Source organism: Calonectris borealis, chromosome 2, assembly GCF_964195595.1.
Source record: "Calonectris borealis chromosome 2, bCalBor7.hap1.2, whole genome shotgun sequence".
In the NCBI taxonomy this organism is placed as follows: domain Eukaryota; kingdom Metazoa; phylum Chordata; class Aves; order Procellariiformes; family Procellariidae; genus Calonectris; species Calonectris borealis.
Window position 1 is genome coordinate 81,357,186 of NC_134313.1, and position 19,391 is coordinate 81,376,576.

Genomic DNA, 19,391 nt, shown 5'->3' on the forward strand with positions numbered 1-19,391 from the left:
ATCTGGCTATTGGTATTGCCTGTTTCTTGTCACCTTTCACGCTGGGCATACGATTTCTGATGAAACTAAAGTATTCAACTCACGATTGCACAGAGGAGGCAAACACATTCAGGACTAGTAATAACTACTGGAGATGTTAAAAAAGGTGCAAGGTGATTTGCAAAACATACTTGTCTCCTTTACTCTTAGATATGCCAACCAGTTTCTCAATGCCGCCTGCGTCTCGTAAGGCCTTGGCATTCTCCATGTTTTTAGTGATGACTTCATGCAGAGTGCAGCAAATGGCAGTAACGGTGTCATCAGACATGGCCTTGCTTGCTGAGCTGTTGCTGTTGTTAGCGCCTGGCAGACGGTGGACCAGATCCCTCATGGCATACTTGCCTTTGTTGAAAGAAAATGAAGGGAGAATTCAGAAGATACAGCAATAAAGGGTGACGGAGAAGTAGTACAGGGAAAACACGCAACACTATTAGCACCATTTGCATCATTGCATGTAATCTAATTGGCTACTGATACCATTTTGGAGCAAACCACACTTACACGATTGCATGTTCAAGCATTTCACACATTAGGGACTCTGTTAATATTTCCATATTACATCAGTTGGAGGCTTCGGATATGGGCTACATCATGCCCTTAGGAGAATGAAATGATGATAGTAAAGGTAAGTGTATGTATAAAGATAACCTGAACACCACAACTTACAGAACTTGGCAAGTCCTCATCTCCCACCACACAACTCATAACTCAAGTTACTATAAATAAAATGTGCAGCAGTTGTTAAAAACGCTACAGTGAATGCAAAGCCAATGACGTTGTTATTTGTGAAAAAGTCTCTGAAGGACCAGTTGCACTGTACAAGGTTAATTCTATACTAATGCAGTAATTTAACTAGGTTTATTAGTGTTTCTATGACCTTATGGCTTATTCAGTGCTCAGAGATGACACCGCACTCTTCCACACATCCTTAGTCATATGCATGGTACTGACCAGAAAGGAAGCCTTTCTGAAATCTATTCCTGTATGATATTTAGAGATTATTTTATATAACACTTAACTTCCAGAACCTAAAATCTCCTAAAATGAAAGGCGCAATGAATTTTTAAAATGGTCACATTGAACTGAAGACATGAAAAAGAAATTCTGTTGATTATTATAACTTTTTTCATGTTTAAATGAACAAAGATTTTTTTTTTTTTTGCAAAATTGCGCCTGAAAGTCATGTACTGCTTGTGAAAATAACACAAGAGCAGCTTCTGAGAATTTTTTTATATATATATATATATAGTATAAATGTAATATATATAAATGTAGGGCAGGGTTAGCACTGGCACAGATATATGAGAAGCCTCACACCAGTTCTAGAGGGTCACTATTATGGTAAAATGGCAGCTCAGTCCTTCAACGTGATGAAGACAAGATCAGAGAGGGCGAGGGCCTGATGAAGTTGTTGCTGAGGTCAGTGAAGCAACTTTGAATCACCTTCAGTGCAGCTGTGCTAGGAATTTGCATACAGCAATCACCATGAGAGTGTATCATGCAGGATGAAAAGGACAGGAAAATTGAGAAAAATAATTAGTAATCTAATCTACATCACATTTTATGAATGAAATAATCAGGTATGATTATTGTATATAATATGATAATTTAATCAGATTTTTTGATAACTTAAAAAAGTTCTGATCAATTAATGTTTATGAGTACTTATTAAAAATCTTATTTCTGAATTCATAAATTCAGTTGTGTGTGTCCATATTTGAAAGAAGAGGTAAGAGCACAATCACATCTTTTAACTATCAGATGTTAAATTATTTTTAGTTCTCACAATTTTGCCTGCTGTAGTAGAACTACAGCTAGTCATTTGGAACAGAATATTCATAGTACAGATAAAAACTAAAATCTCTGTACTGAAATGTTAAACTTAAAGGTTATCAAATAGAATCTGTGGTAATGTGAGATCTTAGAAACTACTCACTTTATATCAAGTAAAAATATTGCTGATTATAAAAAGCATAACATTACCAACAAAATGTGTGCAGTAGGATTTGAATCTTACCGGTGTGCTGCAATACAAACACAAATCTTGTCCTCAAACATTTTTATTTCTTTGCACTTAATATTTAATTGGTCATTTGCATTATTAGCTTTTCAGAAATATTATTAATATCAGATGTAGTACAGATGTTAACACCACTTTCTCTTTCAGAAATGGTTTGTTTGAGCAAACCGAAAATCTTTTTTTCCCCTACACATATATGAAACACTGTTTAAGAACAGCCTGAAATGCTATTTACATCTGCATCTGTTTGTTCTTTGTAACATGAACACATTAATAGTTGCTTATCACTTACGGTGATTACTTCAGTCTGTAGCATATAGTAAATAAAGCTCAAATGTCAAAAAAAATAAAATAAACCATGATTTGCTGTAGCTTTTACTCTTCTAATGCAGTGTCTGCCTCGGGTCAGGAGTAAGTACAAGTAGATAAATCAGATCCGTGAGACACTCTGCTTCACTCTGTACACGCATCCAGAACAGACCAATGTTCCTTCTTCCTTTCGAACCTCACTTGAAGTGCAATGGAGCGTCTCACTGTCTCAGTCCTCTGGTGGAACTAGATGACAGTGATCATGCCATTAGCAGCCAAAGACTGTGTCCCTTAGCTCTGGGTATAAGGAAATCTGGATGGCTGCCCCAAGCAGCTTTCTTTCCTGGAACTGGCCTAGTATTCCAGGCAATAGTATTTATGCCAGTACATATGCCTAGACCCAAAAGATGCTTCTTATAATAAACAAAGGCTTTGGAGCTATCAGGAAAAACTCAGTAGGAAAAGTAAAATAAACTCAATCAAGCATGGCATAAGCATTCTGGACATATTAATGCTCAACAGTTCCAACACTTCTGCTGTGCACACACTTAAGTTAGGCATGAGAAGATCAAATCAGTATTAGACACTTCAAAACAGTAAACCAGGCTTTTTATAGATAATGTGTAACAGTGGGACAGTACAGCATCCCTTATTCTGAGCGGCTGTAGTAATTCCAGCTCAGTAACGCTATTCAATTCTTAATCAGTTGCATATTTAAACTAATATATATTCTGATCGGTTTTGGGTTTTTTCCCCTAAGAATTGCATCAAATTTAGCCTTTGGCTAGGAAGTGCCAGAAGACTCACAGTGCACATTTTGTAGACCTAAAATCTAGTCAGCGTATTGCAGCTGTGGCAGCTGCGCAAGCTCCAGTTTGGAGACCCCCCCGACAGAACCTGTAATGACAAAGCCGGGCCCCTAGTCCTGCCAGGTGCTGCCCGTGAGGGAGCCAGGCTTCCTTCTCCCTGCCCTGTCCCCAAGGTGCAGCGAAAGCCAGAACTGCCACCTCCACCAGAGCTGCTCACACGTGCAGGTAAAGCAGCTGACTGCACAGGCAGGCATCGCTGGTCCAACTGTCCTTCCAGAGGCTCATCAGAAAAAGGCGGCACGCTGGCTGGAAGAAGAGGGGAGTGACTAGGCTATAGAGCTGATCTAAGCCATTGTTTACATGATCTGAAAATCTCTTAACAAGTGTAACTGTTAACATATTTTCTGTGGTTTTGGTACTTCAAACACTTTGTTAGCTATTTGAAAATATATTTGGGATGAGAAAAACCCCTGCCTTAGCCATAAAAAATGTGTCATTGATTTAATTTAATTCAAAGCATTACGGAACTTACATTGAAAAAGCAGTAAATTTGCTTTAATATAGAGTTAAGTCATGAAAGTTAAAAGTTAAGGACTATTCTTTACACTGTAGAAAACATTCCATGGTAACTTGCTTCCATTCCAAATGAGTTTTCTAAAACTCATAGTTTAACATAGTTATACATACTTAATAAATTACTGCATTATATTCACAGAAAAAAATTCAGGTATCGGTTAACTTCTCTTATCATCTCAGTTATTTTCCTGCTGCTTTAGAACAGGCATGAAGGAGAGGAGAGTCATGTGTTTTAGCATTAACTACAGAAGAAATCCTACTCTGGAGTGGTGTAAATGTTCCGTAATGCCAATGAAAGTACAGCTACCACTACATCAGCCCAACACAGCTAACACCACACGCGATCCTTGACTTTTGCATTAGTGTTTGTTACAATCTGCAGAGCGTTTGCATTTAGAATTATTTTTTCAACGTTAAGAACCTCTTCTGAAGGCAGACTGAAACGTATAATGAAACTAATCTTGTAATGTAAGCAAAGTTTTATCCAGCACTACCAGTAGGAAGGCTGGGGAATTCAACTTGCAGCTCAAGAAGTCTCCCTGAGCTGAGGAAGTGAGAACTCAGGAGGGTCCTGGGAAGAGAGGAGGATGTGTGTGAGAATGATATTAAAAATAAATAGCATTGTTAATTTTCGTTAGGGTTCATACAGAACTGCTTTGATCTACAAATAAATTGATTTTTTATTTGAGCAACATTACACATTGTAAGACCCAAAACTGATTTGATGCTTTTAAAGAGGATTTACATAGTATTATTAAACATAATCACCAGCTTGACAAGGAAAAAAGAAATCATATTTGTTTGTTCCCTTTCATTCATAAAAGAGGGAAGATACAGACATTGAAGAGCCATAATTTGAGAGCAGTGTCACAGGAAAGGGGTTGTCCTGTAGGTGTTTAGGACAGCATTTTTCTGACACTATATATTTTGAAGTTATTTTTCTAAGATAAGACTTTTATCACCGTTTTATATTGAGAGCAGGATTTGTCTATCACCATACACGAAATCTTTGACTGTAAGACGATAAGGTTTGCTTACTAAACATTTCAACAATGCAGATTTAACATCTTTTCCTTTGCATGATAAAGTCTCATTAGCACCTTAGTACCTGCCTCCGTTACTTAATTCAGGAAACTTTTTCCTTCAGGCTCAAACTGACAGCTGTCCTAAGAAAGATTCTGCCTTCAGAGCAAAACCGTAGAGCAAACTATTCTTCTGGTAGATTTAACAGCAGCAAAACCATCACAGATAAGGTTCCACTTCTGGAAATATTTCCCTACTATTGCCTTGAGACAAATTCACTGCTGGTGTAACCACACTGACTTCATTTCCATTTTCACTCATCTCTGAAAAACGACTTTAACGCATTGGCACATTTATTAAATAGTTGTGGCATGGTTTCTAGTTTGAGAGAACAAGACTAAGAGAATTAACCTATTGAAAACACAAGAAACCTCAAACAGACATTAATTCAAACTAAGAACCCTGTCCTAGAGGTAGAGCTTGCTCTAATGAAAGTAATACATCACCATTTTTTCCCCCTCAAAGATACCCATTAATTCACATCATGTACCTAGATAATATGAAAATAGCAAAATGTCACCATATTTTGTTGTAATGATACGGATACCCTATTCCAGAGCTACTGGTGTCTGTATGTCACAATATATGTGAGTTTTGTTCTCTTGGTTCTAACACGTGCGCTCCACTTAAATTTCCAGACATACATGTTTTTGTGCATTTTCATCATCCTTGTGTGTTTTTAAGACCATTCAACTTCAGTATTTCACAGTCTTTTTGGAAAGAATATTACTGGGAGAGCTTTTATTATTACTTTCAATTATTATTTAATAAATGTGCCAAAATTGTATACAGAATTCGGGTGGAACAAATTTTGATCATGAGTCAGTGTTTTCAAATGATAGTCTAATAAATTAGAGTGTATTCATCACATGATAGCAGTGGCAGAAATACCACTTCTGTATTTGATAAAGAGTTAATTTGTACACCATGCTTTCTCTCAGAAGTCAGATACTGTTTTTTTAAGGTGTAACTGATAATCACTATTGGTACTAGGGTAGCATCTGAAAGTGCCCCTTAGGGTCCAGATGTCATTGTACCAGAAGAACCCCGTCCCTTCTCTGAACACTGGAATTCTTCAGTACATAGCCCACAAAAAAATTATTATGCTTAGTACAATATGTAGCAAACTCTGGACTCGGAATGCCTAGGCAGTAAAAGGTATTTTGCAGGTATCAGAGCAGCAGTGATTTAAGAGGGTAAAGGTTTGTTAGTTTTCATAGGGAGATTTTCTTCTGCCACTGAAACACTTGAGGGGGAAAAAGTACCCCGAATTTTAAAGGCAAAATAGGTTAAGAAGTAAGAAATGCTGTCAGACTGGGTCTTAGAGCCAAACACGTGTAGTTTTTTGTGGGACAGAGGAAGAAGAAAACCGAAGAAGATGAAGCAGGGTAATGCCAGAGCCGTTGAGCCAGCAGCAAAGTTGGCGGACAGAAGGAGACAGTTATATTTTTGAAAGTAAGAAAGGCTGCAGTACTGAGGTTGAGAGACACTTGTCCATGTGAGTAGATGATTACTCCTCAGACTTTAGGAAGCAGCAGGAAAGGTGTAGGTGAGTCCAGAACAAGAAATAATCTACCCGACGTGGCAATGTTGGTTTATAAAGGAGGACCTCTATTTCAGAAGATGGAACAGCACAAACTGAAATAAGCGTCATGAGCCACCCCAAAGTTTAATGCCCTCTCGCTCAGCATTGAATGACATGACTGCCTCCATACAGGCTTTCCACCCCAACCACTGAGCCAGTGACTTTGCTATCCACCCCTGTCCATAGGCTCTAGCATTGCTGACTGCAGCTTACATTGCATGTGAAAGAACTGTAAGTCACAACAGTTTCTATACAGCAACTCTCTCCTCCCTTTGTCTGGTGACTTCTTGTTTGACATGACTTAAGCTGCTGACAGGGCAGATTTACGGAACTCAAATGCAGCTGCTACTGTCCAACCCACGTGGCCTGACCAGTGCTAGCTAATGGTCTGTGTGTTGCTCATCACAATACGTCAGTTTCAAGTTCCTAAGACCACTGTGCATGAAGTAGTATTGGGTGAGGGAAGTGGAAAAAAATCTGAGCAGTAGGATTGAAAAGCATGCACCCAAAAAGCATGGGCTCCGCCACTTTGAGAAGTGTCAGAGAACAGAGGACATTAGATCAGTTTGGGATTTAAGTGTAAAAGGTGTCCAAACATAAGGGGTTAATGCAGTTTCAAATGCCCTTAGATACCTGAGATGTCTGCACAGAGTTAGCAGAGCTATGGAAGATAAACAGCCTTCTGGAAAAGCCGCTGAAGACAAGGTAGGATGCCCTACGGTCTTTAATGTTTAGGCACCTGAATCTCACTCCCAATGTTTGGCCAAAAATGTTTTTTAGGTACTTCTTTTGTAGGGATGTGCACAAACATTTGTAATCTCTGGCACTTCTGAGTAAATGCATAGGAAGACATTTCACTGCATAATGTTAATTGACTATAGTACTGCCGTTATTTCTATCCAAAAAACTATCATCTCAGTTCAGTCATTTGTAAGGGAATGAGCGATAAGTTAACTTAGACTGGTTTGACTAAGCACCTCAAAACTCATGGACTGGAGCCACTGCTTTAGCTGCTTCATATTAAGCCTAGCCTGCCAATTCAGTTGGGATAATGAGTGATTTGAGCTAGAGAACAATGCCAGACTTCACCTCCTTGCAGGTTTATTTGAACTTAAATTTTAAGACTCTGTGGAGATAAATTATTTTTGGAGAAGACAGAAAGAATAAAAAATTTTACACACACATGTCCTCCTGTGCTCCCAAGCACCCAGGTGCACTTTGCTGACGGCTGCTGAGACAGAACAAAAGATCAGGTGGAGGTCTCAGATTCCCTCTTCCCCTCAGAAAAATGATACATATTTTTCACTTTTCCACCACAGGCAGCAAGATTTCAAGATACAAGATTGGTATTCAGTATGGACCACGACAAAGAGGAACAATATCTTCCCTGATGCATTGTATGTGACGTGCCATTCATTGGTTTTCTTTTTTTAAAATCTTTTTTATCAAGAATAAATTCAGTCATAGGTAGTGTAGCATATAAAGCCCTATAGGGAGCACGAATAGTCATCTTTTACAGTTTCAGGGAAGAAACCCTCAAACTCTCATGAAGAGAGATGAAAGTACGTGAACCACCAATATCTGTGTTAGCAATGTCAATTGAGATTTGCTTGTAAAAGAACCAAGTATCTAAAAGAGTAACCAATACAGAAGCTTTTATCTTTTTAGAAAGATTAAAGATGCTGGTTCTCTATTTTGCAAGAGAAATGTATAGCATGAGGAGAACTAGGACTGACAAAGGGCACAGCCATAACGGGTGGAATAAGCTAGTATAGAAGCTAGTTTGTATAGAAGCTAGTAGCACTGGACAAAGACAAGACAGAAGTATTTTGGTATTTTCACCCTGAACGTGCCATGGGAAATGACAACTGGGTGCAATGTAATCACTGTTTTTCAGCAAATTGCTTTCTCAGATTCATGATCCTTCATAGATTTTCTTTCCTGTAGCGGCATTTTAATCCAGCCACCTTCCTCCTTCCGTTTCTCTGCTTCCAGAAACGCAACTTTTCCATTTCATGTATTTCCTGCCTCCCTCTAGCTGATCATTTTTCTTGCTTTCAACTCACCTGCTCAGGGCTGCCCCCTGTCCCGTCTATTACACGACTGATATTTTTTCTTCCTTGAGCTGTACCCCCTCATCCCTTTGGGACTTAACTGCTAAGCTTTCATGTTCCTTCGCCATCTCTTCCCTATCTGATATTTAAGCGTATATCTCTGCAGCTGCCCTGTCTGCCAAGCTTTTCCATTCTCTCCTCATATTGGTTTAAACACCTTCAGTTTGATGCTGAGCTAGATCCTGTTTTTGTCACACCCCTGCGCGCCCATGACCCCCCCAGGGCTCCTGCTCTTTAATGTTCTGAACTAAGGGAAATTTTAGCTAGCTTACAGGCATAGATTTTAGACTTGAAAATACTGGTGTGTTTAAAAGCTATTGCTCTTGTACTACTCTTGTTGTCTCTCTTGTATATCTCAATTCCATAGACAGCTATCTATTTAATCTACTGTTACTCCTAACACTGATTTTACTCTTCTCTCCATGGAATACCTTCCTATTCTGCCTTTCTCTCACACAGCAAGACTGCAGATATTCAGGCTTTATACTAGCAGTTGTCTTAAGACCTAGAGATTAAAGAACTTCCAGGGCTCTTTAGCTGGCCATAAACTGCTAATTCATACAGCATACCTGTCCCAACACATGCTTAAAGGCTAGATCTATGTCTACACTTTGCATGCAGAAGCACTTCAGCTGGCTCCATCGGAGCTAATGCCGAAACTAGAGCAGTGTATTGAGACCCTGCCGTACATCTCTGTCTCTTTCATCTGACTTAGTCACCAAAATTGCTGTCTTTTTGGCAATTGTCACAGGATGCATGCTGCCACAGAAAAATGGATTTCTGGAGAAACTAGCTCTCCTTTGGGGGAGTAGATGTTTGCAGCAGAACAGCCAGAAAACTAGTACAGAAATGGATTTATGGGTACCATGGCCAAATGGAGTTTCTGTTTCTTAAAAGCACCTCTCACCCAGCATAGTGGGTGGCTTCTATTTTGAATGTTAATCCATATATCAGCTGAGCAATCTCTATGCCCTCTCTCTCATGCTAGAGAAGCAAACGAACCATCAAACACAGGCAGCTCAAGCCAGGGTGCATTCTCTGACATGCTACCTGGTTTTGGAAGATGAATTTGGGAAGAGGTGTAAGCGTAATTTGTTGACCGTCTCACCCACACTGGGACTATAAAAATGAGTCAGTTCAAGTCCAGCTTGACCTGCCTAATTATCTGTTGACCTGATATACCAAACATCTACTGGGTCCACACGAGGAGAAAAATCTCCACCAATAAGCTTCTATTTGTCACCCTCAGCAGCAAAGGAAGCAGCATTTTTTAAGGTAAACAGTTACAAACCCACAGATATTACTGCTTTTATGTTGTTTCCCCACCCCCGGCCAGAAAAAAGGATTTGGGTAGTGGCTTTGGCTGTCTCCCTTGCAGTCTTAGCTTTGGTAGGTTGGCTGGGAACAAAAATGACAGACCCAGGCTTTATTATTCTTGGATCCAAGGAATTTGATTTTGCATGCTTGCGTTTTATATCCAGAATGGATGGAATCCATGTGGGCAATCACTCAAATAATTTCCTTTTTAATTCATTTTGTTTACATTTCCTGCCAGATATACAAACTGGAAAAGCATGGAAAGGAGTTGTTAGCCTACCTATTGACCCAGGTAGTGCAAATATATCTAATTAATCAGCTCCTTTACACACCAACAGATTTATTTCTCATTTAGACTGCACTGTCATCTTTCCTTTCATCTTTCCACTAGCCCAAGGTAAAAAAGATTCTGCAAAGGGAAGTGATTCCTCAGTTTAATTGCTGCAGGCTAAGTTTTCTGATTACTGGAGCTTGTTTTAGTCCCTTGTTATCCTCTTCTCTGCTCCCTGCAGAGAATAGAGCTTTTGGAAGGCTGAATTTTAAAAAATATAGTCGTTTAATTAATGTTATGATTAATCAGTGTTTCTAAAGTGCTTTGAAGAGGAAAAGTGCTATGTGAGTGTTGAGTGGAATTTTATCTGTATTATTTTCTGAGATAGGATAATATTTTGTTAATAGTCTCATTGAAGGGACTTTAAATTAGGCCATAATGAAGAAATAAGAATGTAATCTATTTTTGGAAAAATAAGTTTAGGCTTCAAGGTCTGTGCCCTGATCCAACACCCACTGAAATTAATGAGCCTGTCTACCAATGTCAGAAGGTATTAAATTGGATTCATAAAGAAGTAGCTTTTCTTTTCTACTTTGGTTTTTACTTTGTGTCCAAAATGGAACAAGATTCTGACAGGAGACTGATGTAGCCAAAGTGAATTGCAACTAGACATTATCCTGCTTTAACTGTCCATGAAGCAATTGCTATTTATTTGCTACTATTTTTCTTTTTCTTCACTTGTGCTATAATATTGCCTGAAACTAATGAACAAATTTGTCCCCATTGTATGGTCTGAAAGACTGATTATTTTTGCATGCTTTTATACGCAGTTACGACAGTATCGTGGTGAAACATACAAAAATTCTTATGTTTAGAGATGTACATTAAAATGTTAAGAGAAATAAAACCAAAATGGATCCCCATGACTTATTCTGTTATGAAAGATTAAATAAGATGTATAGATGTAAATGTGTTAGCTCAATAAATATTAATCTTGGTAAAGTGATAGTGTCTTTTGAAAACAACTCTTCCAACAAGTATCAAAACCACTCCGGGTGATACTGCAATGTTCATATATTCCTTAATTACTGCAATGTTCAAACATTCCTTAAGTCATCACCATGAAAACTCTACATGGAGCAGTTAAGATAATTAATCTGTGCATGGTGGCAAAACAACAATACTGAGGATACATATCGGTATTTCACATTGCTTTATTGTGCACCATAAAATAAAATCATTTATATTTAATAACAAAATACTGGTTAGTATCTAATGCTCAGTGAAACCATACACTAACTTCACATATGTTGATGTTTGGGAGAAGAAAAAGAACAGGTAAAAGAATAGCAACAGAAGAAGTGGTAACTGTTCAAAAATATTTTTAAAAACGTCAAAGACAATTCATCCATGAAAGGATAAGAGTATATTACAGTATTTGCCTTTTTTCTGCCATTTGGAATTGTTAGCAAAGACTTCATGAAGACAGAGTATCCATCTGTTGAACTGCTAATGCATCAGTGTAACTAAAACAGACAATACAAAGGTCTGCCGTGGTAATGAAGTTATAGGTACATTTATTAGAAATGGGGTCTCTCACACTGGTCATGCAGAAAGTGGACAGGTAGTCACTTTTACTAGGCATTTTTTAGAAGTCAATTCAATTTGCAAATAATACTAATGTTCTGACTCAGTTTAATTCCTGTTCTTGACAGAGTGCTTTGTGTTCTTAGCAACACAGTCATTGGAAAAGAGCAAATGATATTGTAGCTTTATATTTTAATTCACCTGAAGCTACTACAATTTAAGGCCTGAATACAGTAGGTGTGTAATCAAGGATATGGTGCAGAGTTAAAATAAGCTTTGTGTTCTCATGGGAAGGGCAAAAATGCATCCCATAACCTTCCTTAACTAATGTATATTATATTATTTTTTGTTTCGACTACAGCATGACTAGTTTTTACATTTCTCATAAAAAAACTTCCTCAGGTCTTCTTAGTTGTACAGCTCATTATTAGCTGTGCTTAAAGAAATTGTGACAAATGAATCCTAGCCCTGAGTCCTCCATCAGGTACCGATCTACTGCAGCACAGTTCTATTTGTGCTTCCTCAGGAGGTGGGAGTCAAAGGTTTCACAATGTGTCTTGGGTTTTGGGTTGTGCTACTGCTGTTCCTTTCAAGGTAACAGCTCCAGGTGGCATCTTCAGGCTAGCAGCTGATCAAGTTTTTTCTCTAGTGGCCCCCAAAGAAACCTTGCCTCCAGACATCCATTTGAGCCGGCTTAGCGTCACTAAATTATTGCTTTTTTAACCTGAGTCACAGCTGCTCACCTACGTCTAAGTAACACACGGAAGGAGGATTCTCAGGACTGTGCACTCACTGAATTTCCTTCTCTTACCTCCATGGGGATGCAACTGCCCACATGGCAAGAGTCAGAGACTTCACACATTAGACTTGATATGCTACACTGGATCTCCTTCTTGGAGATCAAGATGGACAGAGAAGATCTGCTTAAGGCAAAACGCATAACCTCTTAGATCCTTCAAGTTCATCTCTCTCAGACCTCTGCAATGTTGGCTGATCTCCGCTACTCTCCCAAAGAGAGGGGGAGAATTGGGTAAGTAAGTCTTCCAAAAGGCTTCTCCTCTCTCCAGACTTGGGGAAAAGAATAATCTTGCAGAGACCAGCTGGCTCCCTGGCTCCATGTGACTTATTCTAAATGATCACAGTGCTCTGAAAGACTAGGGTGGAATCAGACTGAAAATTTTACACGTAGTCAGCAGCTTTGCTACTTCCCTGCGACATGGCAGAATATAAACTACACACTGCATTGCAGGGGAAGGATGGGAGATCAGATTTGAAGTGCTAGAAAAGACTTGACTTAACAACAACAACAAAAAAGCAAAGCAGAAAAATGAATGCTCTCAGTCAAACAGAACAGGCGAGAGGTCAGATACAATGCTGACCTCCTAACCACAGGAGATTCAGAGGGCAATATTCCCAAAGGTAAACTATTTCTTGATAGACTGCTCCACTGCAAATGATAAATTAAATTTGCAGAATATCATGTTCCCTTTGCAAGAGCAACTGTTGTTGTCAGTGTCACCTTGAAAAATTTTGCACACAAATATATGGCTTTGCATATACTCGTGCTAATAGTATGCATTTTCCTCTAATTAAAATTAGCACTCTGATTATTTGCTAGAATAATCCTGAGTTATGAAATCCAAATAATGTATAAAACATATCACTTTAAGAGCACCCTGAGTAGCAGAAAATCTAAGAGATCCTGTAACTTTTCTCCTGAGAGGAGTAAGTAATGAGGCAATTTATTTTCCTCATATTGCACGTTAGATCTACCAAACAGCGAGTGAACTCTGAACACCACCACTGCACATTCTTTTGGTACATGGAGCTGAGTTACTGCCTTATGCTGCAAAATCTGTAAAATTGGACTAGGAGCTTTTTTCTCTTTCTCAGGATTGTAGAGGACTTCTCAGGATTTTGAGAAGAAAAGGAAATTCAGAGCCTGTATCTTGAATAAAATGCAAGGACAGCCATAAACTAACAGGGTCATTCACTGATTAATTAAAAGACTAAGTTCCCTATGTTAGAAAGACCAGCCCACCTCTGCTCCTGTTCCCCAAAGCGGGGGGAGGTATAACACTGAGGTGCAACCATGCATGAATGAGGTGCCTAGCTTAGTCATGCTTGATCGTGGACCTTGATACTTCTGGTAGGAAAAATGAAATAGAAATTGATGCAAATAATTTCCTTATAAATCATAGAACACTTGAGGTTGTCAGGATCTCTAGAGATCACCTAGTCCAACCCCTCTGCTCAAAGTAGGGTCAGCTTGGTGTCTTCTTATATTCAGATGGAATTTCCTGTATTTCAATTTGTGCCCACGACCCCTTGTCCTGACACTGGGCATCACCAAGAAGAGTCTGGTTCTGTCCTCTTTACACCCTCCCATCAGGCACTTAGACACATGGATAAGATGCCCCCGAGCCTCCTCTTCTCTAGGCTGAACAGTCCCTGCTCTCTCAGCCTCTCCTCACAGGAGAGAAGCTCCAGCCCCATAATCATTCTTGAGGTCCTTCACTGGACTTCCTCCCATATGTCCACATCTCTCTTGTACTGGGGAGCCCAGAACTGGACCCAATACTCCAGGTGTGGCCTCATTGCTGAGTAGAGGGGAATGATCACCTCCATCAACCTGCTGGTAACACTCCTAGGAGGCTGTTGCCCCATTTTGCTGTTGGGGCACGCTGCTGACTCATGGATTTTTTGATTTTCCTTGGCAATTAAAGCAATGGCAATGTAGTCAGTACACTAATTGTGAGACCACATTTTTTAGGCCCTTACCCTAACTCTGGCCACTAGCCCTAAGCCCTCGTAACCCAACCCCTAACCCTTGCCCCAGCACTCTCCTCTAATCCCTAACACCAAGCCCTATCGCAAAGCCAAAGACCAAAACCCTAATCCTTTATCTTATCCCCACCCTAAACCCTTGCCCTGGTCACTAGCCTTAAATTGCTGTCCCTAACCCTAACCCTAGCCCGCACTGCTACTCCTGACTCAACCCCCAACCTACACCCTAACTGCTTACCACAAACCCTTCGCAGAGCCCCCAACCCTCACCCAAAGCCCCTCTCCAACTCCAAAGCCTAACCCTCTCCCCAAAAGGCGAGGTCAACCCCCTCGCCCCAACCCTGCGCAGATGCTCAAAACCTAAGCCCAACCCCTCCTTGGCCCTGCACGTTCACCCCCTCTCCTGGCCCCAGCCCTCAGGTGCCTCAGGTGCCCAGGAGGTGGGAGGTGGGCAGAGGCCCAGGGGGAGAGCCGGGCCATTGAGGCAGAGATGGGGGCGACAGGCCAGAGCTGCGCTGTCAGCTGTGAGGACAGCTGTGCTGGCAGAAGCTGATTGGCCAGGGCAGCAGGCAGGCATTTGTGAGGTGGAAGCTGATTGGCCAGGGCAGCAGGTCGGCACTGTGAGGCGCTAGAGTGCCTTTGCAGGCAGCCAGGGGGAGGGCAGAAGAGAGGCAGGGCAGGGGGACATGGCAGGGGCTTGGGATCTGGGGGGTCCTCGTGCTTCAGCACTTGAGTAGGCAGGAGCTGGAGGCTGGCATGTGAGGACACGAAGGGTGTCAGAGAGCTGGGCCAACAAGGAAGGGTGATTTATGGCGGTAAGGGGGATTCAGGTGATGCGGCATTGCTTGTGAGACCACATTTGTTAAGCCTTTACCCTACCTCTGACCACTAACCCTAAGCCTGACTTCTAACTCCTACCTCCACCCCTATCCCCTACCCCAATCCCAAACTCTATTCCCTGATCCCCATATCAGAAACACAAAGTCCGAGCCCATAACAAAAACCCAATAATGAATAATCTGCTAAAAGAAGAAAATCAATTGCCACAAGAAATATTTATAATTGTCAAAAAAGAATCCACAATTTTTTGGCATGATCTTGCTCTCATAAAGCTAAGCAGGAGCAGTGAGGTAAGGCTTCATTTATCACTGTCTCAAGCAAACATTAGTCTTCACTATGTGAGAAAATTAAAGATTTTGCTCCCGTTAGCCATGGCGTTTCTGCAGCACAAGCTGGTTCCCAGCTTATTTGACTTAGCAGAAACACCCAAGTAAAATTCCTGCCTATGAATCAAAGACAGTGTAAAGCAGCTGGAGGATAGTGATGGATCTGATGCAATGCACTAGCAAATGGCACTGGTCTTCCCTTTGACAATTATGCTAAATACTCTATTTAAATGGCATCACTAAACTCAATGGATCTTAAATATCACAGCCCTACTCTTCAAAAAAATTCCACTCAGATAAATGAAACTTTTGTGAAAAAAATGGGGGAAGGAGAGAGAATATTAGTATTGGCATATCAACTTTTGAGTGAGATGCAGTTAACAGCAATATCGTGCAGCCACGCGTTCCTTTAAACATGAGCTCCTTATCTAATATAATCAGCAATACAAAAATATTTGCAGCCATGTTGTATGAAATTTATAGCAGACAAACCATACCGAAAAGATTCTTTAAAAATCATTAATATAAAGCACACTCTTACCAATTATGTGATATTCTATTGGATATTTCTTAGCTTCCAGATTTATTGACATGCATATTCTTATCTTTGAAAATGTCTGAAATATAACCTCAGTACATATTTATTTCAAGTATTAAAAGTAAACATCCTGGAGAATATGTTGGAACCTGGCCCACTTCCGAGCTATGAAATCCTCTTCTGAAAACAAATTAAAGTAGATAAATCTGTCATTTATGTTCAAGTTCTCTTTGTCCTGGAATTATTTTTCCTTTCAGAGACTGAGTCAGATAATGCTCTCCTTATAATTCATAGAAGTATTTGGTTTTAGATACACATGAAAAAACGTTTATATTAGCATCAAGTAAATTTCATAATTACATCTAGGATAACTGAGGTTGGAAAGGACATCTGGAGTTTGTCTAGTCCAACCTCCCTGCCCAAAGCAAATGCAAAACCAATGGAATGCAAAAACATCACAACAGACAGCTGCATATTAATAGGAGAATACTGTTTAAAAAATGTGTATTATATCTGATATAGCTGACATAATACACTGGATGGCACATACAGTCACTTTGCTGCTCTCCTGCTAAAAAGGCTACTATTCATAAGGAAATAAATATTTAAATATGATTAATGTGTCTCTTCATGCGTGTTTAGTCTCTTCTCCCAGTACAATTTTTAAACAGAACTTTGCCTACATAAAGATCACAGTGGACTGCATTCTTTCTGATATGAATATATTCTAGGAGATGAAGGTAGCAAGAATACGTAAGTGGAAAGATCAGCTAATACGGAACAGAAAATATGTATTTATTGGTAGAAGAGGAATGGAAATTAAGATGGTTTCTATGTATTGGTACACACACATACTACTACGCAGCTGCAGATCACAGAATCATCATAGAATCATACAGGTTGGAAAAGACCTCTTAAGATCATCGTGTCCAACCGTCAACCCAACACACCATGCCCACTACACCATGTCCCTAAGCGCCTCATCTACTCGTCTTTTAAATACTTCCAGGGTTGGTGACTCAACCACTTCCCTGGGCAGCCTGTTCCAAGGCCTGACCACTCTTTCAGTAAAGAAATTTCTCCTAATGTCCAGTCTAAACCTCCCTTGGCGCAACTTGAGGCCATTTCCTCTCGTCCTATCGCTAGTTACTTGAGAGAAGAGACCAACACCCACCTCGCTACAACCTCCTTTCAGGTAGTTGTAGAGCGTGATGAGCTCTCCCCTCAGCCTCCTCTTCTCCAGGCTAAACAGTCCCAGTTCCCTCAGCCGCTCCTCATAAGACTTGTGCTCCAGATCCTTCACCAGCTTTGTTGACCTTCTCTGGACACGCTCCAGCACCTCCATGTCCTTCCTGTAGCGAGGGGCCCAAAACTGAACACAGTATTCGAGGTGCGGCCTCACTAGTGCCGAGTACAGGGGCATGATCACCTCCCTACTCCTGCTGGCCACACTATTTCTGATACAGGCCAGGATGCCGTTGGCCTTCTTGGCCACCTGAGCACACTGCCGGCTCATGTTCAGCCGGCTGTCAATCAGCACCCCCAGGTCCTTTTCCTCTGGGCAGCTTTCCAGCCACTCCTCCCCAAGCCTGTAGCGTTGCCTGGTGTTGTTGTGGCCAAAGTGCAGGACCCGGCACTTGGCCTTGTTGAACCTCATACAGTTGGCCTCAGCCATCGATCCAGCCTGTCCAGGTCCCTCTGCAGAGCCTTCCTACCCTCGAGCAGATCAACACTCCCACCCAGCTTGGTGTCGTCTGCAAACTTACTGAGGGAGCACTCGATCCCCTCGTCCAGATCCTTGATAAAGATATTGAACAGGACCGGCCCCAGTACTGAGCCCTGGGGAACACCGCTCGTGACCGGCCGCCAACTGGATTTAACTCCGTTGACCACAACTCTCTGGGCTCGGCCGTCCAGCCAGTTTTTTACCCAGCGAAGAGTGCACCTGTTTAGGCTGTGAGCCGCCAGCTTCTCTAGGAGATGCCTTTAAAACCCCAATCTTTCTTCAACAGAAACCACCAGTACATTAAGATTTTAAATTAATCCATGTTTTAGCTATCTCAAAAACCTATGCTTTTCTTTTGCCATGGCAGTTGAAATTTGATGCTACTTTTCAAACATTTTGTAATTTGGGAGAAAAGTGGGCATAAGAGTATGTCCCTGGAAGGAATGCACTGCTAGAGCAGCTGCAGTTTACTCTCATGATGTTAGCCTTTATCCTTGTAGGCGTGCAGCCTGCAGGAATGAAGAACAATACAGGAAAACTCAGAAATAAAGAGCAGACTATTCAAAATCATGACAGCAGTAACATGGGGTCCCTTATAAGGTTTCAAGAGTTGGGTTTTTTTTCAGAACGTATTGGTACTTTGCACCTATTAAAATGCAAATGCAGCAATATGGTATATTGTGCATTTTGTGGTTAAAAGAAAATATCCTGTAGCAGAAGGTCTCATGGAGGAAAGCTTGTGGATCTCACTTGTTTTGACATCAGTAAAGCCTACAAGAGTAGTCTCACATAACACTCTCATGAGAAAGCAAACAGGAACTGCTGCAAATAGGATGAAAAATATTTGGATGGTGCTACTCAGAACTGTTACCAATAGTTCATCATTGAAATAGAAGCATGTATCAAATTCTATAGAAAACGCATGAAGTAAGTTCTGTAGACAATCTTCTATCCTGAGTCTATATCCATCCAGTGTCACAGTCAGTGGTATGGATGGTGAAAGAGAGAAGGACAGGGGCTGAAAAATGTTTGAGGACTGGTTTAGAATTCAGTTATCTTGATTTAGGAAGACAGAATTCATTAAAGGCAAATGGATAGTATTATACACAGGCAGGAGATGATTATCTGCAGAAATACAGAATGAAGAACAACCCACTGAGTAATAATTCTGCAGAAAAGGATCAGGAAGCCTGAGAGGATCATGAGATAGGCATGTGTTACAAGATGGGTTGCTGTAAGAAAGACAGCTATACACGAGTGTATTAACAATTATTGCTGGCAGAACATACAGATGGTATGTTCCTTTGTGCAAAGCCTATGGAGGAATACCACAACTAGTCTGAATGCTGAACTTCAGGAATGATATGGTCCAACTAGAACGAGTCCAAATGAAAGTAACAAGAATAGCTAGGAAGACAGACCAAACAGACTGCTGCGACCTCAGCTTCAATAATATATTCAACT

The 19,391-nt window shown here is 40.6% G+C and overlaps 1 protein-coding gene across 7 annotated transcripts in view; it reads right to left on the reverse strand.

Moving 5' to 3' along the window:
* CTNND2 (catenin delta 2) overlaps positions 1 to 19,391 on the reverse strand; it is a 689,093-nt gene that overhangs the window by 39,138 nt on the left and 630,564 nt on the right. For all 7 annotated transcript variants that reach the window (XM_075142462.1, XM_075142461.1, XM_075142460.1 and 4 more), the window contains one exon: positions 171 to 381. In XM_075142462.1, coding sequence (XP_074998563.1) covers positions 171 to 381 — 211 coding nt within the window. The remainder of the gene's footprint in view (positions 1 to 170; positions 382 to 19,391) is intronic.